Raw genomic sequence first — 27,500 nt, 5'->3', positions numbered from 1 at the left:
GCAGGCAGGCTGTTAAACATGCATTTGCTGAGCAGAACTCCACATAACCACACATTTCTTGGCAGACATATAGCCCATTTAGTTATCCATGCAGATTCAACAGACAGTCTAGCTGCTTATTTTAAATTCTGCGTCAGTGTGTTGGGGTGTGTGGTGGATTTAATGATGTCATTGTATAATCAGACTAATCTGATTACAGTGTGACAGATTTGATGCCTCTCAATTTCCTGTCTGGTTGCTGTTTCTCTGTTTAAAGAAAACTGAAATCTGTCTGTTTGTGGTGCAGATTTAAGACCTTTGCAAACTGAGTCTATATTTATTACCGGATCTCATCCAACTAATTGCAACTATTTGCAGTTTGAGACATAAAAGAAAAATTATTGAGTCTTTACAGACTGTACTATAATATACCATATCATATAAAAAAGTGCACATAGCTACCATGTCAGCCATTAGTTTGTGAACTACTGAGTCAAAGCCTGACCTTCAGCACATGGCCATTTCCTTCTTGACTCAAATGTAACCATATTTAGACTAAAATTAGAGACTTTACATGGAGTCAGTTAAGTTGTTAAGAGGTTGTAAAGGATTAATTTTGTTAATTACAAGAAATTTGACTTCATATTAGTGAGGAGAAGTTGATGCATTTTCAGTGGAAGTATAAAAGAGTTGGCGTCTATTAGTAGATCAGTGGTAATGCACTTGTAAGCACTTGTGAATTCATTTCACTATTGACAGCATTTAACTATCAATTCATTCTCAATTAAGGATGCAGTACAGTGGGATTCTTCAACTCTGGCCCTTTGTGTACTATTATGCAGGTTTTAAATGCTTTCTAGCTTCAACACACACAACACATTAGAAACTAAATGAATCCAACAGCTTGTTGTCAATTTTTGTAGAATGATCCATTCATTTTTAACCATTGCCCGGGATGTAAAATCCACACATCCGCAAGAAAACAAAGCATTCCAGTGTAAAAGAGGACAGTATAGATTAGACTGAAGACAGTTTTGTAACTTTGGTTCTCAAAGTATGTGAATCCCTGTAGCCTCCACAAAATGGTATAACGTTTCACACATGAATCCATGATGTGTAACTCATTATGCACATTTAAAGCCATTAAAACAATTATTGTTTGTTTTGAACAGATCAACTCTGATCTAGGGGCATTCCTCAACATCTGATAGGCTACATAAAATTTGTTTTATTTCTCTCAATACTTCACTGTAACTTAGGAATGTCATGTCTTTATTAATCTTTTAACATGTTTTGTTTCAGAGATGTCAGCCATACATATTTGTATCTTTTTCTGAGAATATGCCTTTGTCACAACTGCAACATTAGCACTTACATGTCTCATGTTAAATATTTGACGAGTGTAAATATGAAACGTTACAATTCTGTTCCAATTTAAAACCCTTGCTTTTGTAATAGCTAACTCAACCTGCACATTTAGATCATGTTTATTCACTTTCTGTAGGATAGTTCAATGAAAAATTAAGATGGAAACCACTATTAGCCATGTTAGCTTAGCTAGTTGTCACCATAAATGCTAAGTTAGCTAAAGGTTAGCTTAAGAAGCAAAGACAACTTTAAAAAAAAAAAAAAAAAGAGTTATATTTTGTTATTTAAGAGTAAATTCTTATACTAATTAGGTGTTAAACAGTCCAAAAGAAAATCCCACAAAATATTAAGAATAGATCATACACACATGCACAATTGCACGTCAACATTTTATTTTAGTCGGTCAGATATTTATCCAGCTGTTATTTTATAGCTTTCTTTCTAACTTTATGTAGTTTTCTTCCATCTCTTTCTTTGTACTTAATGGCAGCTTTCAATCTGAAAAATTTGGAGGACTTCAAGAGCCAAATGAAGGCAAATCAATATATCATTTAATGCATCTCCCCACGGTCTCATTTCCTTTTTTATGTCTCTTTTTCCTCTCCTCTTTCCATTGCTCCCTCTGTTCATTTTTCTCTCTCAGGTGTGATCTGTGTGGGGAGTCACTGTCTAGACAACCGATTATACCAAATAATGAGGGAGAGGGGGCAGCAGGCATAGATGGAGTATTAAAAGGGAGAGAGGGGAGGAGGAGGTGAAAGAAAGAGTGCCAGACAGGGAAAAGAGGTGTAAGAGGAGGAAAAGCAAGCTGCAAGGGATTAGAGAAATGAAAAAAGATGGGAGGAAACAAGAAAAAGAGAGGAAATAAGCTGGAGGAAAAAGAAATTATAGATGAATTGCAAGAGATAAAAAGGCAGAAGGAATTCACGATGTTTTTAAAAAGAGCTAGGATAGTGGGTGGTAACACAGGAATGAAGACAATGAAAGACAGGAGAAGACATCCTGAGGAGAAGAATAGAAAGAGTGCAGAAATGACAAATGTGAACAAGTCAGACATAGAGAGAGTGAACACCACTGAGCCAGAACAGAAACAGTTTGATCTGTTGTGCTAGGAAACCCTATCAGTCACACAGGCTTTACTCACTCTGTGTGCATGTGTGTCTTAGTTTGGTGATGAGTAATCAACGAATCCAAAAAACCTCCCAGACATACGCACAAACACGCACTAACATACACACACACACACACACACACACACACACACACACACACACACACACACACACACACACACACACACACACATACTGTAATAGGCTTATCCACTGCTGCGGTTTCATCTTTTAAACTACCCCCCTCCCTTTTGCTGTTTGGGATGAAAGAAAAATCTCTGTTAAAACATTAAATGACTTCCAAAGAAACCTTCCTACGCTGCATTTTCAATATTTCTGTATATAGCTGCTGAAAAGACAGACTGAAGATGGAGACAAGCTGATGTCCACTGCCACAAACAAGGTGGTGTTTCGAGACAGTCTATTTCTGATCAAACAGACATAACAAGGTGGAGATTTTTTTTGTTTTTCTTTGTAGTTAAAGCACAATCAGTTCACATTTGTGAAACAGCCATAGACCTCAACCCTCAATTTTAGCTTGAGCTTTCCCATGATGCAGCAGAGATCACAATGCAGAAATCTGCAGGAGAAAAAATACAGGATTGAAAAAAAAAAAAGTTGAACCAGGCTGAACTTTTGTCGCAGTGCAGCCAAATTGGATTATGTTTTCGTGTGACCACCCTCCTACACCCAATCTGTCGCCAACAACACAAAATGCCACTTGGTCAAAACATTAAAAGAAAATGGAAAAAAATCCAAACTTAAAATTAGAAACTGAAGCTATGATCACATGATCAATTGGAGATTTAACTGGTTGGCTCAAAAACTTGAACTGCTCACAAAGACCCAGAAATTTATTCCATAACAGAAGACATCAATCCAAACTAACACAAGTAAGATGACCGGGGAGACGGGCAGCAACAAGGATATCTATGGAAACAAAGGAATTAAGGCAATATTTATTCAGAGGAAGGTAATGACCAACAAAGAGCAGGTGTGGTAACTGCCTAATTGAATCCAGGTGTACAGGAAGAGTGGGAAGAACAACTGGGAACCTGAGGAGAGAAGAGAAATTAAACAAAACACAACATATCTACGGAAGCTGAGAGCAGCCACGCTCAGTTGTTATTTTTTAATTATCATCTTGTGATTCTGTACATATCAACTTACTGAGCACACCACAGAAAACATGCAAAAAAGGCCGATAAAGGAACACTAAAAAACAACCGACAACAGAAAAACATCCAACAGAACTCGACAAGAAAAGGTAAAGAGACATTGTTTGGCTCTCTTCAAAAGTCAAAGATGATGAGGCAGCACATTTTACAAAAACATGACACAATATTAACAAAAACCACATGTCAAAACGTTAAGGTTTTGCTAATTAATTATTCTAAAACATTTATAATTACATCCAGGCTGAAGAATTCGTCCCACTGTCTGTATGCATGTCTCTGGGTGCTGTACTGAAAGCTGAACAAAAGTTTGACATTGAGCTTCTTGACAGAATATGTTGGGATCAATTGCCTAATATAAATACAATTTAAATTTAATTTGAAAATAATTATCCGCTTTAGTTAACCTAATTTATTCGATACTCCTTATCAACAAACCGGGCATTTTTCACTTTTGTTGAAATTTTGTTCTTCCAATTCACATTATCCCATTTCTGATACGTGTGAAAACAATTCTCGTGCTTATTTGGGGAGACCTAAATACTCCAAAAAAAACACTAAAACACACAAAAAAAAGAAAAAGTTGCACCTAAAAGTTACTTATCAAGTGTCTCACTTACACTTTTAACGAGGTGCAGGGCTGAATCTTATGTATCAGTCTCAGAGCAGGGTTATGATAGCATCCTTTTTTTTTTTTTTTTTTTTTTAAAATATCACGATATTGCTCAGTCTGTTTAATTCTGTCACAGTTAAGAAAACGGTTATAATCTGAACATTCATCAAAGCCTTCTTTTCTGGTGAAACTAATTTTTTGGCAGGAAAATATTCTTCTGAAACTCAATCACTGTTACGTCCCCAGGCCTCGGCCTCTTACGTGATTTAGAGAATCCAGGACTAACTCCACCAGACTTTTACAAACTGTGCCATCACACCTCCGCGATTGGCTGGCTGTACAGGACACACCTGGCTGTGTCATCACCCGCCTGTGACTGGCCCACTCCACGGCTGGCCAGCTGGAACCCCACTACTAAAGCGTGCTTGTAATGAACATTCAGTGTAGCTTCTGGTGTAGAAAAGCTTGCCACTTAGGATTCTGGTAAACTGTTGAATTCTTTTTGTAGCTGCTTCTAAGACCATGTCCACACATAGTCAGGTATTTGTAAAACATGAAAGTGTATATTTGTTCTAGAAACAAAGAAAGAGCTCATATTTTAATGGATTAAATTGTTCTTAGTTGTTTTCCAGCAAGTTACCATGGTAACCTGGCAGGGATGCATTTAACCACAACAATGAAACACAATTTCTATTTAGATGAGCCTGAATTTCTCATATAAACAACTTTCAGGTAATCAGGGAATTTTTTTAATTCCCCAGGTTTAATGTACATAATTATTGCAACTCACCTTAACATTTTTGTTTTAAATAATTATATTTACAAATTTTTTAAACTAACATTTTAATATTTTGACTGCTATAATTTTGTTTGTAATCAGTTTTCTTTACAGTGATGTAAATTTAAACTAAGAAAAAATAGATTGTAGAAATAGAAAAAATGCCTTCAGGTTTCCTCGACATCACAGTTGTTTCTGTCATATAAAAGTAATTCAGTTACAATGAGGCTGAATTAATTTGGACATTCATTTTAGATTTTTTTTTTTTAAATCATATTTATCTTTCATGCAAATATAAATATTTGTTTTCCTGAGATAAGACAGAAATGTAAGCCTGAAGGAGAACAAAGATGGATCACCAAGACCAAACTTCCTTGTGTGACCAAGGAGTATTTAAGCTGAAAAAAAAAAAAAACAGAACAAAGTGGAACAAAAGACCAACATACTCAAATATTCATTTATTTACAAAAGAATAACATACTTAAAGTACTTGCCCTAAATATGTAAATGTGGCAAGCAATGTTGAAACCCTATTTCCTTTTCTGAATGAATTTCAGGTTGTTCAGAATGTTTAAATGAAATATAAACATTATAACAATGCATTTCTTCACATTAAATCAAAGCAAAGTGCATTATAACCATTTAATGATCCAAGTTCTTTGGCTTATAACTTGGCAGTAAACATTTTATAACAAATTTGTATTTCTTTTTTACAACACTTGCTAAATATGCTAAACTATACTAACTATTTCATGTTAGCCTCGATATCCTTTTTATGCCAAACAACCGCTGTCAATCTACAGCGCGATTCTCTCATTCACCTGTTAAAAGACAGTTGATCTGAACCAGCTGAATACCACGTTGCTGCGTAACGGAGGAGCGCTTACCACTCCTCCACTTCCAATTCATCAAATGTTTTATTTCGGCCAAAAATTTTCTTCGAAATCCATGCCACAGTGTGTTTCAATTGTTTGCCCGTAAAAACAAGCTGATCTAAATCAGTTCAATGAACTTGGGACGTCCGGTGCGGAGTGAAATTATATGGCAAGCTTGCCATAAAATTACAGTGATTTAACTTTCCAAACTACCTGTACATATATAAGAAAATAACGCATGCCAGTTGTCATGATAATTCTTACTAACCATGGTATAGAAACCCTTAAAGGGACATTGTGTAACATTTACATCCGCCTGATGTCGGAATCGTCGTGACAATTCCAACGCATCCGCGTTCTGGCACCTCACTTTCTGAAAAACAGGCATCGTAACAATGGTAGCCAACATGTATCAAAAAGCCTCGGCAACACCGAGAAATAAAAATGTATATTATGACTATGGTAAACACAACTGAATGAAAAACGTTTCTTTAGGCTATTTTAGGCAACGCATTTGACTTACTTGTCAAGAAGTTGGCAACTTCGGCACCCCTTTTAAAACCCTTCTCCGTCTTCCACCTGGAGAAAGCTAGTCCGATGTTGATCCTTGTTCTTTGTATTTCCTGGTCACACTGCCTTTTAAGTGTCCTTTTGCGCTTTCTCGGCAATGGAGAGAAGGACTCCCGTGCTGCTGCTGCATATCCGTGGCCTTCCATCTTTGTTAATAACAATTTAACATGATTTTCCACGCTGACGGCAAGCCGTTGGTTCTAGCAGTTTTAGGCGTTTTAAAACGGCAAATTCACTGATAATTTTCAGCCCAGTAAAATGCCTAATTTAGGTCACTGAAAAAAATTATTTGATCTAAAGTTTAAAATGCAGTTCTTGGATTAACTAAACAAGTGGAACCCATCTGGAGCTTTATAACAAGAATTGGCGTTATTATTTATTCCGCCTTTGGGGCCGTTTGTCCCTTCCCGGAGGCTGTATAATTTCACGATTGCAGACTGTCATGGCGCACCCTGCTGGCTTACCCGTTGAATGGAGAAACAAATCTAAAATATTTTGTTTTATGTGAATGTGTTGGACTTCTAACAGAGGTCATAATAAACCAAAGAATATGTACATATAAATACAGAAATCAATTCTGGTCAGTTAACAACAAAAAATCTTACACAATGTTATTTAACTAAATCAAATTTAATTAACAATCTTTAAAATTACAATGACCATGAAAGAATGGATGAATAGTTGTCAGTCTGGTTATGACACTTCAATTAGTTGGGATGTAAAAAAAAATTTAAAAAAAATAAAAAAAAATAAAATAAAATAAATAAAAATAAATACTGAAAAGCACAGGGAGAGATAATAATCATTGGTTGCCAAACACGGTTCAGTACATCACAAAATAAAGTTACCTTTAGCTTTGCCTTTTAAGCTGGTTGGCAAAAGAAGAAAATTAACATACCGTGACAGTAATCAAACAAACAAAAATATTAGTTGCAAAACAAACGAGGAAAACCTTTGGGATCCCCAAAATTGGTAAAAAAAAAAAATTGTGTCTTCTGAAGTGAAAGCGGGTATGGCAGACAGAGCCATCACCAGGCATTTAAACTTAAATTACAATTATTTTTATGTTTAGTTTTGATTCATAATTTCACAATTTCAAAGTGTCTGTGTGGGTTTTTTTTTTATGAAGAGACGTTGATTTATTTGAAAATTTTAATTTTAAATTAATGTTATCCAGATAGATGCAGTGTCAAACTCCGACCAGCAGATGGCGCGTTCACTGCACTGTGTTCAGTGCAAACCATCGTGTGATTTTCAGAGAATAAGAACACACATGTAAAGCAATAGTGTATGTGTGGCGAACTGTGGCGTTAATATATATATATATATTTACTCTTTGCAGATCAAAATAAAAATATTCTGAAAATTAAATGTGCGATGGAGAATAGCTTCTCTCTGTTCCAGGCCACACAGGCTGCAAGAGTGAATTTTAAAGACTGAGCTCATCAGCTGTCATGTTATCGGTGAGCCATCTAGGAATCATACCTCCTTACTAAAATCCCTGAGAATGAGAGGTCTCCTCAAATAAGCACAGGAATTGTCTTTATACTTGTCAGAAATGAAATGAAATGAAACGAAAAATACTTTATTAATACCCAAAGGGAAATTCAATATAGTAGTAGATAATAATTAACTTAATAATGTGAATTGGAAGTGCGTTCAACGTTGTGTCCACAATTTAGTGGTGGTAATCCACAGAAATTACACTTCCTAAAATTATTAGCAGCAGCCCCTCTTGCAATTACACAATCAAGTAAACAATAAATTGTGCCTAAAATCCTTTTATTTCTACCTGGCAACAGCGGTGTCATTATATCTGATTGGTTGCTGTGTTCGTCTTTGTTACAGTTTGTTGTAGCTGCTCACACAAACCTGCTGGAGATGTCTGCAATTGTACTGATTTTAATCACCGGAGCTGTTTGTGCATCTGCAACAAGTAGGGTGTCAAACTGCAGCTTTTATCAGTTGTCTGTTGTTGTTTTTTTTAAGTAACTTAAGACGTGCTAATAGAAAGATTAAGTGCATTCATTTAGGCGTAGAAGCCAGTAATTTTAAAAATAGAAAGGTTTCAAGTTTTACTTCCTCCTAAAGAGACGGGAGTTTGAAATGTATCATGCAGCTTTTCAACAAAATTAACCATTTAAATGCTACTATTTGGTTCTTTATTCTTCCAGTTTTAATAAAGCTAATACAGTTTAAATAAATCTGTCGTCTGTGTTTGACAGATAACAGAAAAACAAACTGTGAGGTGTCAAAACAATCACAAAGTATTTTAACAGAGAAAAACCAACTGAAAGAGAGTCAGAAAATGTATTCACATATTAATATGATATATTAATATTTGAAAATGTTAAGTTAAATTGAAAGGAAGTGCTGACTGATACATTGATGAAAGTGCTGGACCCCTGGAGTCTGGCGTTCCCATTGTCCCTCATTCCTCAGCGAGCAAAGGGACATTATCAGCAAACGGGAATTATTTTTGTAACCCAGTCCGCTAAATTTTAAGTAATATTTTCTATCTGCATTATTTTTGCATTGTATATTTAATATGATTGATAAAAGTGGCTTAATTTGTCAAGAGAAGTTTGTTTCAAACTTCACATTTTTGGGTTAGAGCCTGTGATTGGAACTGTGAGGAAGATGAGTAAAACTGAGAGAAAGTTTTGTTGTTCATCTCCACTGATGGGAGCAGGTGGGTGCAAATATGTAAAATTTATTTGCACAGAGATGTAGCAATAATAATAATGCCATATATGATGCTGGATATATGCTAAGATGAGAGTAGGAAGTCAGATCTTCATTGCCTCAAGAAAGCAGCATGCAAGAATATCATTGGGTCTCACCAGTAATGTAACATGATGAATGAGGGGAACTAGGAAAGGGGTGATTAACAAAAGTAAAAGAGGGAATCCCAAACACCAGGGAAGAAACAGATCTTCCAAACTGAAGTTTTGCAAAAGCTGCAGCTAAAATATGTACTGAGACGCCTCCCACAGATGGTATATTGGGTATGGTGGCATGGAGGTCTCAATACATGCTAACCAACCATTGTGTTCAGAGTTAATTCGGCCTCCCTCCCCCATCTGGGCTGTTAGTTAATTAAGGGTGCATTCACATCAAGAAAGTCCACTAGATTAGGCTAGACTGAGGTCTCAGTTCAGTTGATTGTGTTTTTGCTGCACTTTGGTCAAACAAGCAAAACCATTAAAATAATATATCCTTATTCTCACCAAAGCTGGCGCTGCACTAGTCCTGAGCAAAAGAGAAGACGAGACCCGCATGAAGAAGAAAACTCCTCCACTTGCGAGCTAAACATGGAGCTGGAAACTATTGCTGTTTTGGGTTTTCTTTATTTTATCTTATGCAAGTTTATTGCAGAAATACATTGCAACTATGGGCCGCAGTATGAACAGCAGATGAGTCAGAGGGCCCTTAATGTGATCGCTCACAGTGCAATGCAGGAAGAGACTTTTTTTGTGACTTTGTAGTCCGCTTCCTGTATTGGTCCTCAGACCAAGACCAGACCAAGTCTGCTTCTTTGATCTGAATTTGAAATTGTTTGGCACATTCACATTTCCCCAAACAAATTGGACTTTCCAAGCAAACGTACTAGGACTCGAATCTGACGTGAATGTATCCTAAGAACAGCTTTGTATTGTTTCCATTATGTAATTGCTTTATCTCCTTTTCAGCACCATCCCATGAGTTCCAGTTCAGTTATGGATGCTACGAAACCATTGACGTGCGGGTGGATTTGGTTGCTGATGGAGATGTGGTTGGATATGCTGATTTCACCCAGAAAGAGATAGTTTGGGCGGTGCCCCAGCTGCCTGAGCGTGCAAAAGACTTTGCAAAACGGATCTTTGAGATCGCTGAAAGCAGTATCGCGCGTTGTCACCATGCTTTGGGTAAAGCAAAAAAAGCTGATCCTGGTTCTACTTTACGACAAGGTAGGCCTTCCTGGCTGCAAACTATCACTCAGTGAATGCATCTTTAGAGAGAGGAGGAAGATCCTGAAAAAAATCTTCCATCAGTTGGAGAGTTTATTGGTGACTTGTTTTTATATAAAGTTCATAAAAACTGTATCTGATGTTGTTGATATTGTAAAAACATAAATTATCTATGAGAGAGAACAATAAAACATACTCATAACTGAAACAGAGCTCTGCATAACCAATTTTAAAAAATACCTTCATGCATCACATTCAGTTTTCTCTCAGAAATGACATTAACATTGAGCAGGTTTACCGTTGGAGTTCATCATGATGAAGAGGATGGCAGAGTCTGAGCTCTTCACTGATATGAAGTCCGTTTTTTACTTTAAATTTTGTGTCGCTCCATTTGTTTTGTTTCTAAGTAGAGCTGAACAGTCAGAATGTATTTTGTGTGCCTTCTCTTTAATGAAAAAAATACCCCATAATGTCAAGCCAAAGACAAATTAATCCAACCTCTCTTCAACAGGATATTAACTGTTTTCAGTGCATTCAACCTGTTCTTATTATGGCTGTCAGCTAGATTCCATCACGCCATGTCTTTCAGATAGGAACCTTCCCAAACAAAGAATGCCAACATGACGTTCGTTTAAACGTCATGTTGGCATTTCTCAACAAACACATTTTGGGACTTTGCAGAATAGGTCAATGTGAGAAGTCTGAGCTGTCAAATGATGTCTGACATGTGAAAAAGAAAGGCTTTTTAAACTAGTACAATTCAGCTAAAGGAGAAGCTACCCCTGCAGCAAACTGACAGATTTACAGTGATTATGGTCAGAGGGTTCATTGACGTTATAGAAGAAAAGAAACACAGCTATAAGCACTTGTGGCAAAATGTTTAAAACATCACAACTACATGTTCTTAAATAGAATTGGAAAAAATGGGGAAAAAAATCATTTTAAATTATTAATTGCATTGGCACTATGCAAGTACTACCATATTTTTTGTGCCATTTCTGCACATACAGTCCTGTAAACAGAAAATAATATCGGAACCAGTCTCAGTAGAAAAAGCTTTGACCAGGAAAGACCGTGTGGGTGATGCCACCGCTGGTCCAATTTGCAGAAGACTTCCAGAAATAGCCAAAGGAAGCATCACACTCTGTCATAGTGTGTTGGAAAAGAAAAAAAAGCTGACCATGGTACTCCCTTATGACAAGACATATCACCTGGCTGCTATCCATCACTTATTTAATGCATCTTTAGTGAGGAGAGGAAGGTCAAACGTCATGACTTCCAACAGTCAGACGTTCGTTGTTGGTGTGAACAAATTTTTTATTAGGGATTTTTGTTATTCCAGCAAAAGCAGTAACAATCAGCATTCAGATGTTCAGCATGTTGGACCTAATCATAGACTGGGACTTTAAAATAAAACTGATATTAAACTACAAGAGAGAAAAACAACTTTATATCTAATCTCCCAAACAACCAGTACATTATCAAGAAATACACTACTTAAAAGTTTGGGCCCACTTTCCAATTTAAGGAAAGTTTAATGGGAATGTGGGTCCATACTTTTGACTGGTAGTGTGCAACAAAGCTCTGCAGAATAAGTTCTGTCCAACACACCCCTGTTCACAGTTTCCATCCTTTCATCAGAAATGACATTCAGCACATTTTTAAAGGGGTCCTATTATGGTATTTAAAGTTTTCTGAGCTTTCTATAGTGTTACAGTGTTGATTCCTCATAAACGCATGTTTGAGTTTGAGTTCCAGCACTGTCTCCGTTCGGTTTCCATGGCGACGAAAAACGCGTCGTTTTAGAGAGTTTTTACGACTTGGAAATCCTTGTGACGTCCCGGGGGATAAAGTTCGGTGATTGGTTACCTTCTACTGGTTAACAAGGGCATGTACAAATACATCAGGCGGGTGGAAAACGTCGGACAAAGTTATTTTGAACGATGGCTGGTGCCACCCACAGCATTCGTTGCTGTGGGTTGCTGTTTTCCACTTTGTTTTCAGGGTCTGATTCAGGTTCCAACATGTAGGGCTGTATGCTATGTGTTGACATTGTATTTTGTTTTTTTTATTGAGTTCATATTAGCCTAATCCTTCTGCTTATGAGATGTTACAATGACGGCGAAAGCAGGTGCGGTGCGCGCTCCCGATGTAGTGCGGTGGCGGGAGGCGGGGCTTAATGCAGAAGAGTCTCAGTCCACTCGTTTTGCCCAGAGGCTGATCTGACAGCCTACGGAATGTACTTACTTTGTCTTTTTTTTCTTTTAAACATTTTTCCTGATTGGAAAAACAAAATAAACAAAGAAAAAAATAACAAGTTTAAGGCAAAGAAAACAGAATCCGAACTCATTCATTCATTTTCTGAACTGCCTAGTTCAATTAAGGGTCAGGGGGTAAGCTGGAGCCAAACCCAGCAAGCATTGGGCGACAGGCAGGGTACATCCTGGACAGGTCGCCAGTCCATCGCTGGACAGAATCCAAACTGTCTTCAATTTTTTTTTTTTCCTGTCTGAAACAGATCTCTCTGGCAAGTGGGACCGTGTGTCTAAGTTGAACTGCTTGTATAAATAAAAGACAAAATAAAATAAAAGTAGGACCATAGTAACATTCTGTTGTACTGAAACCATACTTCCCCCTCTGCATTGCATTCTGTTTCTATTTTATTATCTGCCGCATCTGTTTCTGACAGGCAGCATAAACTCTGACGGTGCAGTGAAAATAAACAATTTTGTTTCTATGTTGGCAATTAAAATAACAAAAAAACAACAGAATGATAAATAAAATAGAAACTACTGTTGTAGTCCCCATATTTATATGTGTGAATCGTTTTAGTTGGACTGTGGAAGAAACATAATTTTAAGCATTGAACTGTCAGGAATTCTGAACTCATCTTTTCTTTCAGAAAGGATTATCTAGTGCGCTTTGTATAGGAGACTATGAAGAATACTGAAGTTTCTCCCCTTAGCCCTCATTGAATTCAGCTCATTCTTATTATGGCTGTCATTTAAATTCCTTCAGGCCATTTCTCACAGATAGGAACCTTCCCTCACAAAGATGATTGTTCGCTTGAACATCATGTTGGCATTTTTCACCAAATACATTCTGGGACTTTACAGAATAGGTCAATGTGAGTAGTCTGAGCAGAGGCTGTCAAATTATTTCTGACATGTGAAAAGGGAAGCTTTATAAACTATTAAAATGCACAAAGGAGAAGCTACCCCTGCAGCAAACTGACAGATTTACAGTGATGGTGGTTAAAGGGTTAATTGAAATGAAAAAGTGGGAAACATCCATAGCCGTGAGCACATTTGGAACAAGGTTTGTCAATAACAATTCCATGCCGTCTGCTTGAATGACAAAATATTTAACAGGTTTTTTTTTTATAAAAATAATTATAAAACTATACATTCCCTTGCAAACACATTACAGTCCAAACATGCCTGCTAAAACAACAAATGTTGGAACCAATCTTAGAAGAAATGGGCCTTCCACTCTGGAACTGGGTTTAATCACCATTGGAAACTTTTACATGTTAATGTGAATGTGTTTGCCTCTCAGGAATAGTTCTTAACTACTTTACGTGAGACTTCAAGGAAATACATTTTTTATATCCATAGAAGACTGCTTTTTTTTTTTTAACCACATGAGATTAGCACTGGGACTCCACAGTATTTGCTCTTTTCTTTTATTATTTCTTATTGCTTCCAAGAGAAGTGACGCAATATCTCTTTCTACACATATGCTGATGACACTCGCCTTTATGTAACTATATCTTCTGATGATGATGACTAAAAAAGTTAGTTATAAACTGTTCTTTAGTCCAAAGGTCTGGATATTTTATGGCTTATTACACATCAACCTTAAAATAAAAGAAAAATGGCATTGGGATTATGGGTTTAAAGGGTTGGGCAAAAAATCTTGGGCTGAACACAACCTCAAAGTCAAGAAATTTGGGAGTGAATGATTTTTATTTTAATGCTTATGTCTTGAGTGATATGAAAATAGCTTTTATTAACTTCAAACACATTTACAAAGTTAGGAAATTTCTAACTAATGCAGCAAAACTAATTACTGTAACACTTTCCCATCTGGTTTTGCCTAAGCTCACAATAAATCACCTCTAATAAATATAAATTCCGATACATGAACATTTGATTTATTTTGAAGCCTACTTTTGTTATGTGTGTAGTTGTTGGATTGATTTAGCTTTTATTAGGCCACTTTCATCATATGTGTAAGTGGAGCATCCAAATATAGGATTTACAGGATGGAGGCAGATAGATAAAGATTAAAAAATGAACTTTAATAACCCACTGAACAAGAGAAAAACCAAAGGTAAACCAACATATCTGGAGAACAGCATCCAAAGATACAAACAGAGCAGATAAGAAAACTAGGAACCAGATCGTATGGCAAAGATTCAGTGTTAAAGAAATAAAATCAGACGGTAATGACAAACACAAAATAGTCAGTGACTGAAAAAAAACTGGTATGAAGGTAAAAAGCCAGTCATTTGTAAATGATTAAATGATTAAAATTTTCAGTATGTCTCTTGATGGTTTCACCGAGAGGTAGCATGAACAGATGAAAAATTAATGGTACCAGTACTGACCATTGCGGTACCCCGCTGCTAATCTAATGTTCAGAGAGTATAATCTGATCAAATTGTGACAATCCTTAGAAAAACTGACTGCCATGATAAAACTGATAGTAACAGGTATTTTTAAAAAGAAAATGTAATTATGTAATAGGTCAGGCTTAAATATAAGCATTATGCTTCAGTCTGTGCTTTTCAGTAACTATACAATGTTATGTTTGTTTTAAATACATTTTTTGTAGATTATGATTTATCATGTGACTGTGTGTGACTAATAAAGAAAAAAAAAAAAAAAAGAAAGAAAATACACAAATGTAAAAGCAAGACTGAATCATTAAAGCCAAAGATCTGAAAAGAAACTTGAAACTAAAATTCACAGATAATGACTGTTTTTCTTTTAACTCATAGCTGCTCACACCAGTATACCTGTTAGAAATACACTTTATTGGCCTGGAAGGCTCCTCAGATCACGCAGCTCTTTTACTTTAACTGTTGCATGAAGCAGAACTAAAACACTTGATGTTTTTAGTCAATATGCTTCAAGCTGTGATAGGAGGTGAAAATATTCCAATGTGAAAATATAAAGGTCTGGCTTTTATGTACCACTCTGTAATTTTTTTTTTTTTTATTGTATTGTGTTATTTATCATAATTTTGTTTGTTTGTTTGTTTTATTTACCATCTCTTTTCATCAGATTTATTATTATAATCATAGTTCCTAATGTGTTTCACTCTCTGGACTTAACTTGGTTTTGTTTCACTCTAAAACAAAAGTTCTGTGTATAATTCTGTAATGTTCTTTTAATTACCTTATTCTTTTTAATGTGTGTTCACAAGCAAAGTCTAACTGAGAAATACTTTTAACTTACCAGAAGCTCCAGATGTCTCCATCTACACCCGGTATGACGGTGAAGATGGTGTGGGCAACACTCTCTTCTGCTTGGCCAATCACTTCTACCCGCCCACTATCAACTTCACGTGGACAAAGAACGGCATGGAGCTCACCAATGCCGTATTGGACCTGCGCTACCACCATAACACCGATGGCACGTTCCATAAAATCTCAACCCTTAGTTTCATTCCTCGAGAGGGAGATCATTACTCATGCAAAGTGGAACATGAAGCCTCAGAGCAACCTCTCAGTATTACCTGGGGTAAGAAGTGTGCAAGTTTGTACGTAATAAACAGATATTTATATTCTGCAATATCTAGTAACATCTTGTTTAAACAAGTCTGAGTTGAGCATACTCAGGGGTAGATGAAAAGACCCCATTGATCAAACAGATAGGTAGCTGAATAGCACTTTTATTTTATTCCTATGGCAACTTATCAGAAGGCTTGCACAAGCCTCAAGCAAAAAGTAGTTCATTTAATTGTACTGCAAGTACACTTATTTTAATCTGAAACTGAGGCAGTATAGTGTACTTTAATACGCTATATTCTATATACTTAGGAATAGTATAGTGATTTGCTTTTACAGAAATGTATTGAGAAAAGTCTGTAAGTAGGTTTCAATAATATAAAAACTTATATTTGTACTTTAATACTAAGGCTTATACCAGTACTTTAGTATACAGGTACATCTAAAGAAATTTGAATATTATGAAAAAGTTAAATATTTTCATCACTCATTTTAGAATGTGAAACCCAAATATTATATAGATTCATTACACATAGAGTGAAACATTTCAAATATTCAACTCTTGAAATTTCGATTATTGTGGCTTATAGATAATGAAAACCCAAAATGCAGTGTCTCAGAAAATTAGAATATTGTGAAAAACTTCAGTCTTAGAAAGTCATGGTGTCACACCCTAATCAACTAATTACCTCAAAATACCTGCAAAGGTATCCTGAACCTTTAACTGGTCTCTCAGTCTGGGTCAGATGGCTACACAATTATGGTGAAGGCTGCTGACTTTACAGAGTGCTGTATCCAAGCATATCAATGGAAAGTTAAGTGGAAGGAAAAAATCTGGTAGGAAAAGGTGCACCAACAAAACGCATAACCGCAGCCTTGAGACGATTTTCAAGGAACATCCATTCAAGAATTTGGGGAAGCTTCACAAGGAGTGGACTGAAGCTGGACTCAGCACATCAAGAGCCACTACGCACAGACGAATCCCAGACATGGGCTACAAATTCCTCGTGTCGAGCCACTCCTGAACCAGAGACAACGACAGAAGCATCTCACCTGGGCTAAGGAGAAAAAGGACTGGACTGTTTCTCAGATGAAAGCAAATTTTGCATTCCATTTGGAAATCAAGGTCCCAGAGTCTGGAGGAAGAGTGGAGAGGCACAGAATCCATGTTGCTGGAAGTCCAGTGTGAAGTTTCCACAGTCAGTGATGATTTGGGAGCCATGTCGTCTACTGGTGTTGGTCCACTGTGTTTTCTGAAGTACACAGTCAACACAGCCATCTACCAGGAAATTTTAGAGCACTTCATGCTTCCCTCTGCTGGCAAGCTTTATGGAGATGCCGATTTAATTTTCCAGCAGGACTTGGCACCTGCCTACACTGCCAAAGATACCAAAAGCTGCTTCAATGACCATGGTGTGACTGTGCTTGATTGGCCAACAAACTCACCTGATCCGAACCCCAAAGAGAATCTGTGGGGTATTGTCAAGAGGAAGATGAGAGACACCAGACCCAACTATGTAGATGTCCTGAAGGCTGCTATTAAAGCAAGCTGGGCTTCCGTTACACCTGATCAGTGCCACACGCTGATCGCTGCCATATCCACACTGCATTGATGCAGTAATTCATGCAAAAGTATTGAGTGTATGGAAATGAACATACTTTTCAGAAGTCTAACATTTCTGTTTAAAATATCCTTTTTCCCCATCCATCTTATGTAATATTCTAATTTTTCAAGACACTTCATTTCAGATAGATGCAGTTTTCATTATCTATAAGCCACAATCATCAAAATTTCAAGAAATAAATGTTTGAAATGTTTCACTCTTTGTGTACTAAATCTGTATAATATATGGGTTTCAGAGTTTGAAATGAGTGACAAAAAATATTTAACTTATAATATTCTTCTTTTCTCAGATTTTCCTGTACATTTTACTTTGTTCTGCCACAAAGTAATACTAAGTACTTGATCCAAGTACAGAATAAAGTCAAGTCAAAGACTTGTGCTTAACTTAGCAAAAACACTATACTTACTTTTGTATATATACTTTGCGTTTTGAACAAACCTGCTTTCTGAAATTGGCCCCTGGTCTAAGCACTGGTTAATTGGAAACAAAAGCAGTTATTAAATACTCATTTTATTCTGTTTTCTACCAAATACCAATTCACAGTACTGTTATGAAATCTTTCCTGCAGCAGATTTGAGTCCTCCAGATACTCATATTTGCAAATGAGAACTGATTATCACACATTTTACCTGGAATAATAAAGGTTGAGAAAAAATATATTGTGAACAAACACAGAAAAGACTTTAGATATTAAATATTTACTAGGTTTTTGTTTGATCCACAGAACTGAAGAAAAAGACCAGCAGTTCTGCAGCCGTGTTCTTCACTTCAAGCCTTGTTTTGTCCCTGATTGGGGTCGGGACTGGAATCTTCTATTTAATCAAGAGGCCAAATTAATAATTTCCAGATGAAGAACTTCCAGACCTTACACAGCGTTATTCTTCTTTCTTTTAAAATGCTGAAAAGTTTTTTTGTTGTATTACATGTAGGAACATTAAAGCAAAAGTAAAAGTAAGTATAAGTGAGCAAAACTACAATGGAAAAAATCACAACAGGTCATTACAGTGTGACACTGTGTCATATTCATGTTCATATTTGTATGCAAGTTCATTGGTAAATTGGATTTGAACTCAGAAGATGGACTGTGGTACATTAGTCCAGAAGGTAAAGGTAAATGGTTAAAACACAAGCCTCCATGTTATTCTGGCCTTAACCATGTAGTTCTTAACTTAGAAATTAAAAATGTCTTTCTCCCCAAAACATGCCCTCATAGCATCAGTTCAGAATTTTATGCCAGAATTTACATAAACTCAATGAAGATATACTTTCTAGCATGCATTTTAGGTAAATACATGTGAAGGGAAAAGACATCCATGATGGTGATGGTTCCATTAAAAAAATAATGTAATCCAAATATGAGTCGTTCCTAACTCTAGGAAGCCTGAAACCAACCAGGAAATGCAAGAGCCTTGTTATAATGTGTTGTGTTTGCTGGTAACTATAGAAATATATTAAAATCTTATTTTGTTCTGTCCTGTAGCAAAACAAAACTAAGAAAGCTTCTGGACACAAATTTCTACGTTAAGCATTTGTATTGAAGCTTCAGGATTTGCAGTGAGATGGGTTTGGACAGTTTGTGACAGTTTTGCCTGAAAGTTGGGTCTTTTTTATGGTTTATTGCTTAAATGAAGAAATCATTCTTGATGATGACTTATTTGATTATCTAAATAAGATATTTATGAAACACATTGTTGAACATAGATTTTTCAACCTCAAATACAGGAAAACTTTTACAATTCAGGAAGAGGAACAAATTAAATCTTTTCTTCAAGTGTGAACTTTAGTTTCTCCAAGCCAACACACAAAAAATGCCATTATTTTAAGGAGAAACATTAGGGACATCTTTGTTCTGTAATATTTTTTATTTTTATTTTGTTTGGGTTTTTTTTTTTCTATTTGGTTTAAAAGTTATTTTTTTCCTCTTTCTGTCGTTAAAATAAGGACAAGAGTGAATCATTGGAGTCTTTGCAATGTATTGCATGCTGCTCTGAGCACACTGTAAAGGTAAAAACTTGACAAAAGTATTATTTTGCAAGTGAACACAGAATTAGTTTTACCACTAACTTGACAGTGTCTTGTAAAAAAAAAAAAAAAAAAAAGTTCAAATCGTAGTCTGAAGCAAGTGTCAAACTTCATGTGTGTTTTACAAATACTCTTCGATCTTTTACTTACATATTCACTGCAGCAGAATTGATATTAAGAATGGTTCAAAGAAATGAATTTTCTTTTGAGAGCATCAGTATCGTGAGGGAGTTAAATTACAAAAAATAAAAAACGTATTTAATTTATGATTAGAATACCTACTTGTTTCAGATGTATTAAAAAGCTGCACAATTATAATCAGCTGTTCTCTTGCATCCGCAATGACTTAAAAATTATCAGCTTTGTTTTTTCAGATAACATTGTTGGAAAAAAAATCAAATATATAAGCAAATTTTTGCTTATATTTAAAAAAAATAATTATTAGATTCATATATCCCTTTTTGGGGAAAATATATATTTGTTATACTGGGGTTTGTCCGAGGCGCAATAAAACCAGAAGGAAAAAAAAACCTATAATTCGTATAGGTCGGACCCTGCAAGACCTACAGTCTATGTGCAAGACCCGTGACCCAATCATAGACTGTATACCTATGGACTCAACAAATGAAGCGAGCTTGATGGCACAACTTAAGGAAAGGCTGACACCTAGTGAACAAACTGAGGTACTACACTTTATGGAAACCCAGCCTCTTTAACCAGAAGTCCGCCACTGAAAGCTTGTTTACTTCGTCAAACATTTCATTCTCTCCGTTTCTGCTAATTGATACAATTGATAACTCCTCGTAATTTAAATATATTTTATATTTTTCTCTTTTTGGCAGAGAGATTTAGCCATTTATTATTGTCCCCGGATCTATGCATCCTGCCCTGTGCCATTTATTATTGTCCCCGGATCGAAATCCTGTCTTTCTTTCGTTCCACCCAACGCTGCGTAGCTAGAGCTGTCTTCAAATTTTGTGACATGAGTGCTGACAGTTGCGATGGAAATGTCTCTTTGCCTTTACGAAATGTGCTGAACTCCGTCCATTGCATCAGAGACCGAGTCAGAGGTAAATGTGAACTATAATGTGTGGCGCAATGCTTAAATTTAATCTTAAAGTTCCACCTGCTAGCGCATTTCAGGTAGCATTAGCATAAAGCAATGTCTAAAACCAGTCATGTGTTCAAATCCCTGACAATTTTCAGGTCTGGTCAAGCCTGTTTTCTTTATACAGTTTATTAAGTTTTGGGTTTTTTTTATTTTATTTTATAGAAAGTAAAGGCTAGGGCTATGCTACAGACATTTAAGGTATAGCACTAGTTTATCCCATAGTTTTTAAACAAAAACAATGATCTCTTCTTATTAATGTAAATAAGGAAATGTAAGTCCCACCAGTGTTGGTTCTATACAACATCATTTCATATTGAGTAGTCCCGTGAGGAAGCATTTATTTAATCATTGCTCCTACTTGCCATGATCAGCTTTTTCCTGTGCATAAAAACAACAAGGTGCAAGTTATGAGTTTAAACAGACTGAAGGTGATGCAAGTTTGCTTTTTTTTTTTTTTTTTTTAGTGAACTATACACGTTTGAGAAATATGTTTAATCAGTCATAAAGTGGATTTTATGGTCCCTTAAAAATGATCAAAATTATAACTTGAATGTTGAAAAATTTCACTTAGCTAAATCCTTTTCTACCACAGATGGAGAATCCAACGAATCAGATGGAGCATTCAATCTATCCAACTTCTGGGAGACTTTGAGTTGAGTATTGGTGTTTTTTTTTTTTTCTTTTCTTTATTTTTTAAGGCTCTAGCTCAAGTGTGAGCAGCTCTGGTCCTCAGGGGCTACTGTCTTGCAGAACACCTGACACCTGATTGATCTAATAGCCTGTGAATGTCTGCACAATGATTCATTTTTTGAGTCTGGTGTTGGAGCAGGGATAAATATAGAAAACTTGCAGGATTGTGGCCCTCAAGGACCACAGTTTGAAGTTGTCTGTCATGATCTTATTTTAAGAGGTATCACATCAAAATGATCAAATAACATCACCCCCACAAATTACATAAAATATGAACTAATTATTATTTGTCCTCAGACCAGGCAGTGAAGGCAGTGTCACAGGAAGCCACTAAACTCAGCCTGGCTTTCTCCAGACCTCCCCTGCCATCCAAACAGGTCAGATTATCGCTATCATGCTTGAAAAATATTAATTCACACAAAGCCTCTTGAATGATCATTTTTCATTCAGATTATAATGCATGAGTTATTAAAGATGTTCAGTTTTTTTAATAGTGTATATTTATTGATGAATGCAGTGCATGCAGATGTACACCAAGAGTCTTTATTTAAAGCTATTAAATGATTTATTTTCCAACACATTGTGCCATCGCTACAGGACGGGGAGAAGCTGTCAGAGTCCATCTTGAAGAGTGTCTTGACTTTGTCAACAGTGTATTACTGGCTACCTAAGAGCCAAGGTACCTTAACAATCTTCGACGTATCAGCTGACCAGTATTTCCGCTGTAATGGTGTTTAAATTGTCTTACCAATATTTCTTTATTGTTTGTGCATAAGCATCTCTTTTATTTATGTTCAGTGTCACCTAGTTTGATTCGATAAACTTATTTTTAACCTGTCGTTAAACCAAACTTGATTTGTGTTATCAAGAGTACGTTGTCAGGAGCTACAATTTAATGGTTGAAATGTTACAAAAGCGAATGAAAGTAATGTGAACTATATCATGTTTTATCTGTGTGTCCTGTCTGTGCCTCAGGGGTGATTCTACGTCGTCAGATCAGAGATGCAACAGTGGAGGTGTTGGAAGGAGTCGCACAGCTGTTAGAGGTCATACTGAGCACACCGCTACAGAGGTACGCTGAGTTTAAAGCCCCTTTCAGACATGCACAGCTTTCTGTTGACCAGGCAGCAGCTGAACATCTTTGTGTCATATCTGAAACACCTTTCTGGTGCTTTTTTGTTACGTTGTGAAACTACAGTCTGACCATGCCAGAGCTGATGATATATATGCATAATTTTTAACACAAGTCATGAACTGCTGCAGTCAGAAAAATGGACAGATGTTTTGACATCTGGTTAGCTGTGCAGTGGAATCCTGTTGATTGCTTTAATGAAAAAAAAGTAATTAAATAACAACACTGTCCATACTTTCCCTCACTGTAGTTTAACACATATGTGAGAAGACACTTAATTTTTTAATCTGCTACCATCCACCTCTGTTTTATTTGACACAGGGTTGCTTGAATTCAGGCGAGGTAAAAATTTCACTTTATTTCAGTTGGTGACAGCTAAACTATTACCATAAGACAGGGGTCTCCAACTATGGTCCTTAAGAGCAACCATCCTGCAGGTTTTAGTGTTTCCCTGTTGCAACACGCCTGACCAAAAATCAATGGGTCATTAACAGGCAGGTGCAGAAGATGACAACAAGTTGTTGGAAAACTTTTCCATTTGAATCAAATGAGTTGTACCAGGGAAACACTAAAACCTGCAGCATGGTAGCTCTCCAGGACTGGAGTTGGAAACCCCTGCCGCAAGACAATGTAGCCCTCACAAATATACAAGTACCAGCCCCTGTTTCTACATTTAACGCTACCACTACATCTTTCACCTGCTAATATTAATTATCAGGTTGTTTTTAACAAACTTGGACTTATTAAAGACCATTTTATCTCCCATTTTTATCTGTCCAGTCTCACATCAGTGACAAATATAGTCGACACACTGTGACTGTTGCTTCAGCAGAGATGTTAGTGAAACACGAGAAGGATTAATGAAAATGTTAACATTATCTGAATGCCTTGGCTTTTTATTATTTTTCTTTATTTTAAGCTGTTCATGGTAGCTGTTTATTATGTAAAATCAGGGTGTAGTTGATGGCTCCTTCTAAAGTTCCAGTTTGCTGGTAATTCTCAAAAACAAGTTTATACTTTTTGGCTCCCTGATAAAACACATGTGGAAAATGTTCAGTCCCTTTAGAGTTTTTAGGTTTTAAAATTTCCGTTTTTAATCATAAATTTAATCATAATCCTTAATGAAGCACAAGTAGCGACAAAAACCTAATGTGGAAGTAGAAAAGACAAGACACACTACTAATGATCGCGTCTACAGTGATATCCTCACAGTGTTGTTTTAGATGGTACTTCTATAAAACAGTGAACTTTAGAAGTTTAATTCAAGTAATAACAGGCTATTTTGTTTGTTAAAAAAAAAAAAAAAAAAAAAAAAAAACATTTACTGTAATGCATTTATGATATTGTGTGTTTAATAAAGTAATAAAAGTATGTTGGGTGTAATTTTTCATGTATATTTTTCACCCTTCTTTTGTCTCAATCTGTCTGTTTTGCTGTGTATTAAACATCCACCGTACCTGCTCCCACTTCCCTCTGCCACCTCCAGTCTGACCCAGGAACAGCTGACGTCAACAGGAGGAGTTTGGGCTGCCTGCGACCGCTACCCACAGCTGCCACGAGGTCAGTTGATTCATCAAAATCAGAGAAAAATTCACACATAGTGAACTACTGGCCAACTTGCTACCATTAGCGTTTACTGAGATAATGTCAGAACCAGCTGTAGAATTAGTTGTGTTTGTTGCACTGTAAGTGTATTTAAAAAAAAAAAAAAGATAGTTATTAGGTTTACATTTTAAAAGGAATCCCTGTAAACTAAGGGACAACACTGAAAAGCAACTTAAAAGGCGTAAGTAGGAATCCCGGCATGTTTTCAGTGACACTTCTAAATACTTGCTGAATGACACAGTTTGTCTCTGCCCACAAATTTACATGAAAATTCTTAATCCAGAATAAAAATGAAAAAAGAGGCTAATTAAAAGTGTACCCAGCCTTGTTGAATTCAAGGATTTTGTGATGTTTAAAACATGAAACTACTATAAATCATTTAAAACCTTTTCTTACCTTAAATGTGACCTATAACCCAAACAATTTAATAAAGAAAAAACACAACAAATTAACCTTTTTACAGGAAATATATTTCATTCAGCATCACCAAAATAGTGCTATACACAGTGAAGCATTTAATTTATTTTCCCTTTACAGATTAATTGTTGATTTAATTGTTCAGGTTGTAATAACACAAGAACCTGACATTTAAAGATTTCTGTAATGTACTAAATTTAGTACACATGACAGGGTTTACTTGCAGGATGAGATTGAGAGATTTTTCAACAGCAGATACTTCCAGTTACCATGTTTTTCAGAGAAAGTTTTGGTTTGAAATAACTTGCAAAACTAAATATGCACATATTTTTACAGGGTATATTCAAACAGGAGAAATTTAAATCTTTATCTGCAGATAATAAGGCAGCCCTGCTGTTGGTTTTGTCCTCTCAGCTGGGAGTTGTAAAAGATGCTATAGAGGAAATTGAACAGGTAAACACACACACATACTGCTCATTTTCATTGCAGCTATATTACTATATTATTTATGTACTGAGATCAATTAATAAGATTCTTGTCTATACACAGAATTTTTCCCACCCCAAAATGTCAGTGCTGTGTTTTTCTGTGTGAACCAGTAATCAGACATTTTAAGAAAGATCCTGCTTAATGCTCCAGTGGAAAACTGTCATATTTTCCTCCCTCAGGCATTAGCTGAGGTCCAGGACCCCTTCAACGATGTCCTCGATGACGACCAGGACGCAGACAATCCTCGAGGCAACCAGGACACATACTGGTCAGAGAAAGACCGGTCTGTGATTGCTGCATGTCAGGGGCTGATGAAAGCAGCAGCAGCCTGTCTGAGGAAGCTGACGTCAGCCGTCAAAGCTAACGCCGACTGCAGTGGACCTCAGAATGTCGCTCAACTCGATGACCTGGGTGACATCAGCCGGGACATTAGCCCTGGGTAAACAAACACACACAGGTTGTCAGTCAACACAATGCAATGTTTCTCCAGCCAATTCCCATAAAGTCGCAGTCATGAAGACTTATCTCCTATCTGCTTCTTTCCTCCACAGGGTTGATGATCTGGCTCTGTGTCTCTACCCGCCCATGGACTACAGTGGAGTAGAAAACAATGTAAGACACTTACACTCTGTTATTGTTGATCAAAGAAAGTGGAAGAAAAACTGTTTATCTATTACTGTAGTCAATGAGAGAACAATGATACTCCTTGTGTGTTGAGATAAGCAAACTTTGGTGGAGCAGTTATCAGACCAACACAAACTGTGCAAAGCTCAGAAGAGATAATGGAACTTCTCAGGATTATTAAGATTAAATGACTGTTCTTAGTTTGGTAACATAACTATTCCAGTACCATGTTGAATCTCTGATCTACAGAGTTCTGGCTGGAAAAAAAGAGACAATTTAATAACCTGACGTGTGTGTTAATCATAGGCTGTATGTAAAAAGATGGACATAGCCTCCGTGACGTCACCCATAGATTTCTGAAGAGCTGAATTGAAGCTCGGTGGGCGGTTCCTACCACCGCCATCTTGGCAGCGTCATGCGTGTCGTCTCGCCCGGAAAATACAAATATGGGCAAAGAGGTGGAGCTGAGAGGGGGGCTGTGAACGTCATAGTGGATGATTGACATCGAGTGAACTCCGACCTGCCTGTAGCTAAGAGGTTACCAAGCTAACCCGGAGATAACAGTAACTAAGCAGCTAACGGAGGGAAGCGGGCAAAAGCTAAGTCATGTTGTTAACTGGCTAAAAATCGCAATTGTTCTACATTCTTCTTACTTGAAGCGGGTGATCGGGTACCTGTCAGTCAAAAGGACATGCCCCTAAATATGCTGAACTTTGAGATTAAATTACTTTTAAATGGGCGAGTTAGAAAAAAATTCCCTCCCCCCACAGTTGAAACTTTTATATTCCTTGATTTAAATTTTAAAAGTATGAATAAGTGCACCATTGATTTATGTGTTGTTTGAATCTTCACCATTAACCCCCCCCCTTTTGATTAATTTGTACCATTATGAAGTGACAGTGTCTTTTTGTCCTTAGGTGTCTAAATTGGCAGCACTTTTAAAGAAGTTCTTGGAGATCATCAGGTAAGACGGATTCACCTGCACTATTGTAGTAACGCAATGTTTCTTTGGTGTCTTCAAAAGTGAACTTAAGGGGACGTGGTATGAGCCAATATGGTGATAAAATTGTTGTGAGAAAAAGTTTTTGTGGTTCGTAAAACATGGTTGGGAAACAAATGGGTGGAAAGTGACAGTAAGTGCAACAAGTCATGTGTGTTCATCTTGGAGGGTTGATCAGACTTGTTTATTGAAATAACTTGGAATGATGAATCACTGTTCCAGATGTTAGGTGTTTTATCTGTTTTCTTGCTAAAGAACAAAAAGTCATTCATTCTCTGTCACTTTTCTGCTGTCATTATGGATGTGAACTGGAATGTTTGGGACACACACTTGGTCCTTGGCACTTTGGCCCAGTCCAGTCCAAATATGATCGTGCAGACCACAAGTCTTTGTGTTTTCTTAAATGTGGTTATCTACGATCACTGACAGGTGCGAACGCACTTCATGTATATAACCACGCCGCATTTAGGAAAAAAGAACATTAAAAAAAAATGCATAAAATAAAACAACTGCAAGAAGGAAACGCTACATATTAGCTCTCACAACAGAGGTGTTCTGATATTATCAGTTTATACTATGCTTCAGTCAATCTAAATCAGCTGATCTTCTTACAATACTGCCAGAGATT

General features: G+C 36.6%; 2 protein-coding genes across 2 annotated transcripts in view; both read left to right on the top strand.

Annotated features, from left to right (window-relative positions):
• Positions 1 to 3,357: 3,357 nt before the first annotated feature.
• LOC306757020 (H-2 class II histocompatibility antigen, A-U alpha chain-like) lies at positions 3,358 to 18,646 on the top strand (the record flags this gene model as incomplete). The annotated part of the gene is made up of 5 exons (XM_079241984.1): positions 3,358 to 3,432; positions 8,319 to 8,406; positions 10,163 to 10,420; positions 15,889 to 16,170; positions 18,507 to 18,646. 5 exons carry the CDS (start codon positions 3,358 to 3,360, stop codon positions 18,617 to 18,619), a joined length of 816 nt encoding a protein of 271 aa, XP_079098110.1. The 3' UTR covers positions 18,620 to 18,646.
• Positions 18,647 to 20,723: 2,077 nt separating this feature from the next.
• Positions 20,724 to 27,500, top strand: part of ccndbp1 (cyclin D-type binding-protein 1) — a 7,353-nt gene continuing 576 nt past the window's right edge. The window contains exons 1-10 of the mRNA XM_079242596.1: positions 20,724 to 20,874; positions 21,508 to 21,567; positions 21,903 to 21,982; positions 22,203 to 22,284; positions 22,581 to 22,677; positions 24,224 to 24,297; positions 25,136 to 25,212; positions 25,428 to 25,687; positions 25,800 to 25,860; positions 26,790 to 26,836. Coding sequence (XP_079098722.1) covers positions 20,787 to 20,874; positions 21,508 to 21,567; positions 21,903 to 21,982; positions 22,203 to 22,284; positions 22,581 to 22,677; positions 24,224 to 24,297; positions 25,136 to 25,212; positions 25,428 to 25,687; positions 25,800 to 25,860; positions 26,790 to 26,836 — 926 coding nt within the window. The 5' untranslated portion in view covers positions 20,724 to 20,786. The remainder of the gene's footprint in view (positions 20,875 to 21,507; positions 21,568 to 21,902; positions 21,983 to 22,202; positions 22,285 to 22,580; positions 22,678 to 24,223; positions 24,298 to 25,135; positions 25,213 to 25,427; positions 25,688 to 25,799; positions 25,861 to 26,789; positions 26,837 to 27,500) is intronic.

This window comes from Telmatherina bonti, assembly GCF_933228915.1.
Source record: "Telmatherina bonti genome assembly, chromosome: 6".
NCBI lineage: Eukaryota > Metazoa > Chordata > Actinopteri > Atheriniformes > Telmatherinidae > Telmatherina > Telmatherina bonti.
Note: the sequence above shows the minus strand (reverse complement) of the source record. Positions and strands in the feature narration are given on the sequence as shown.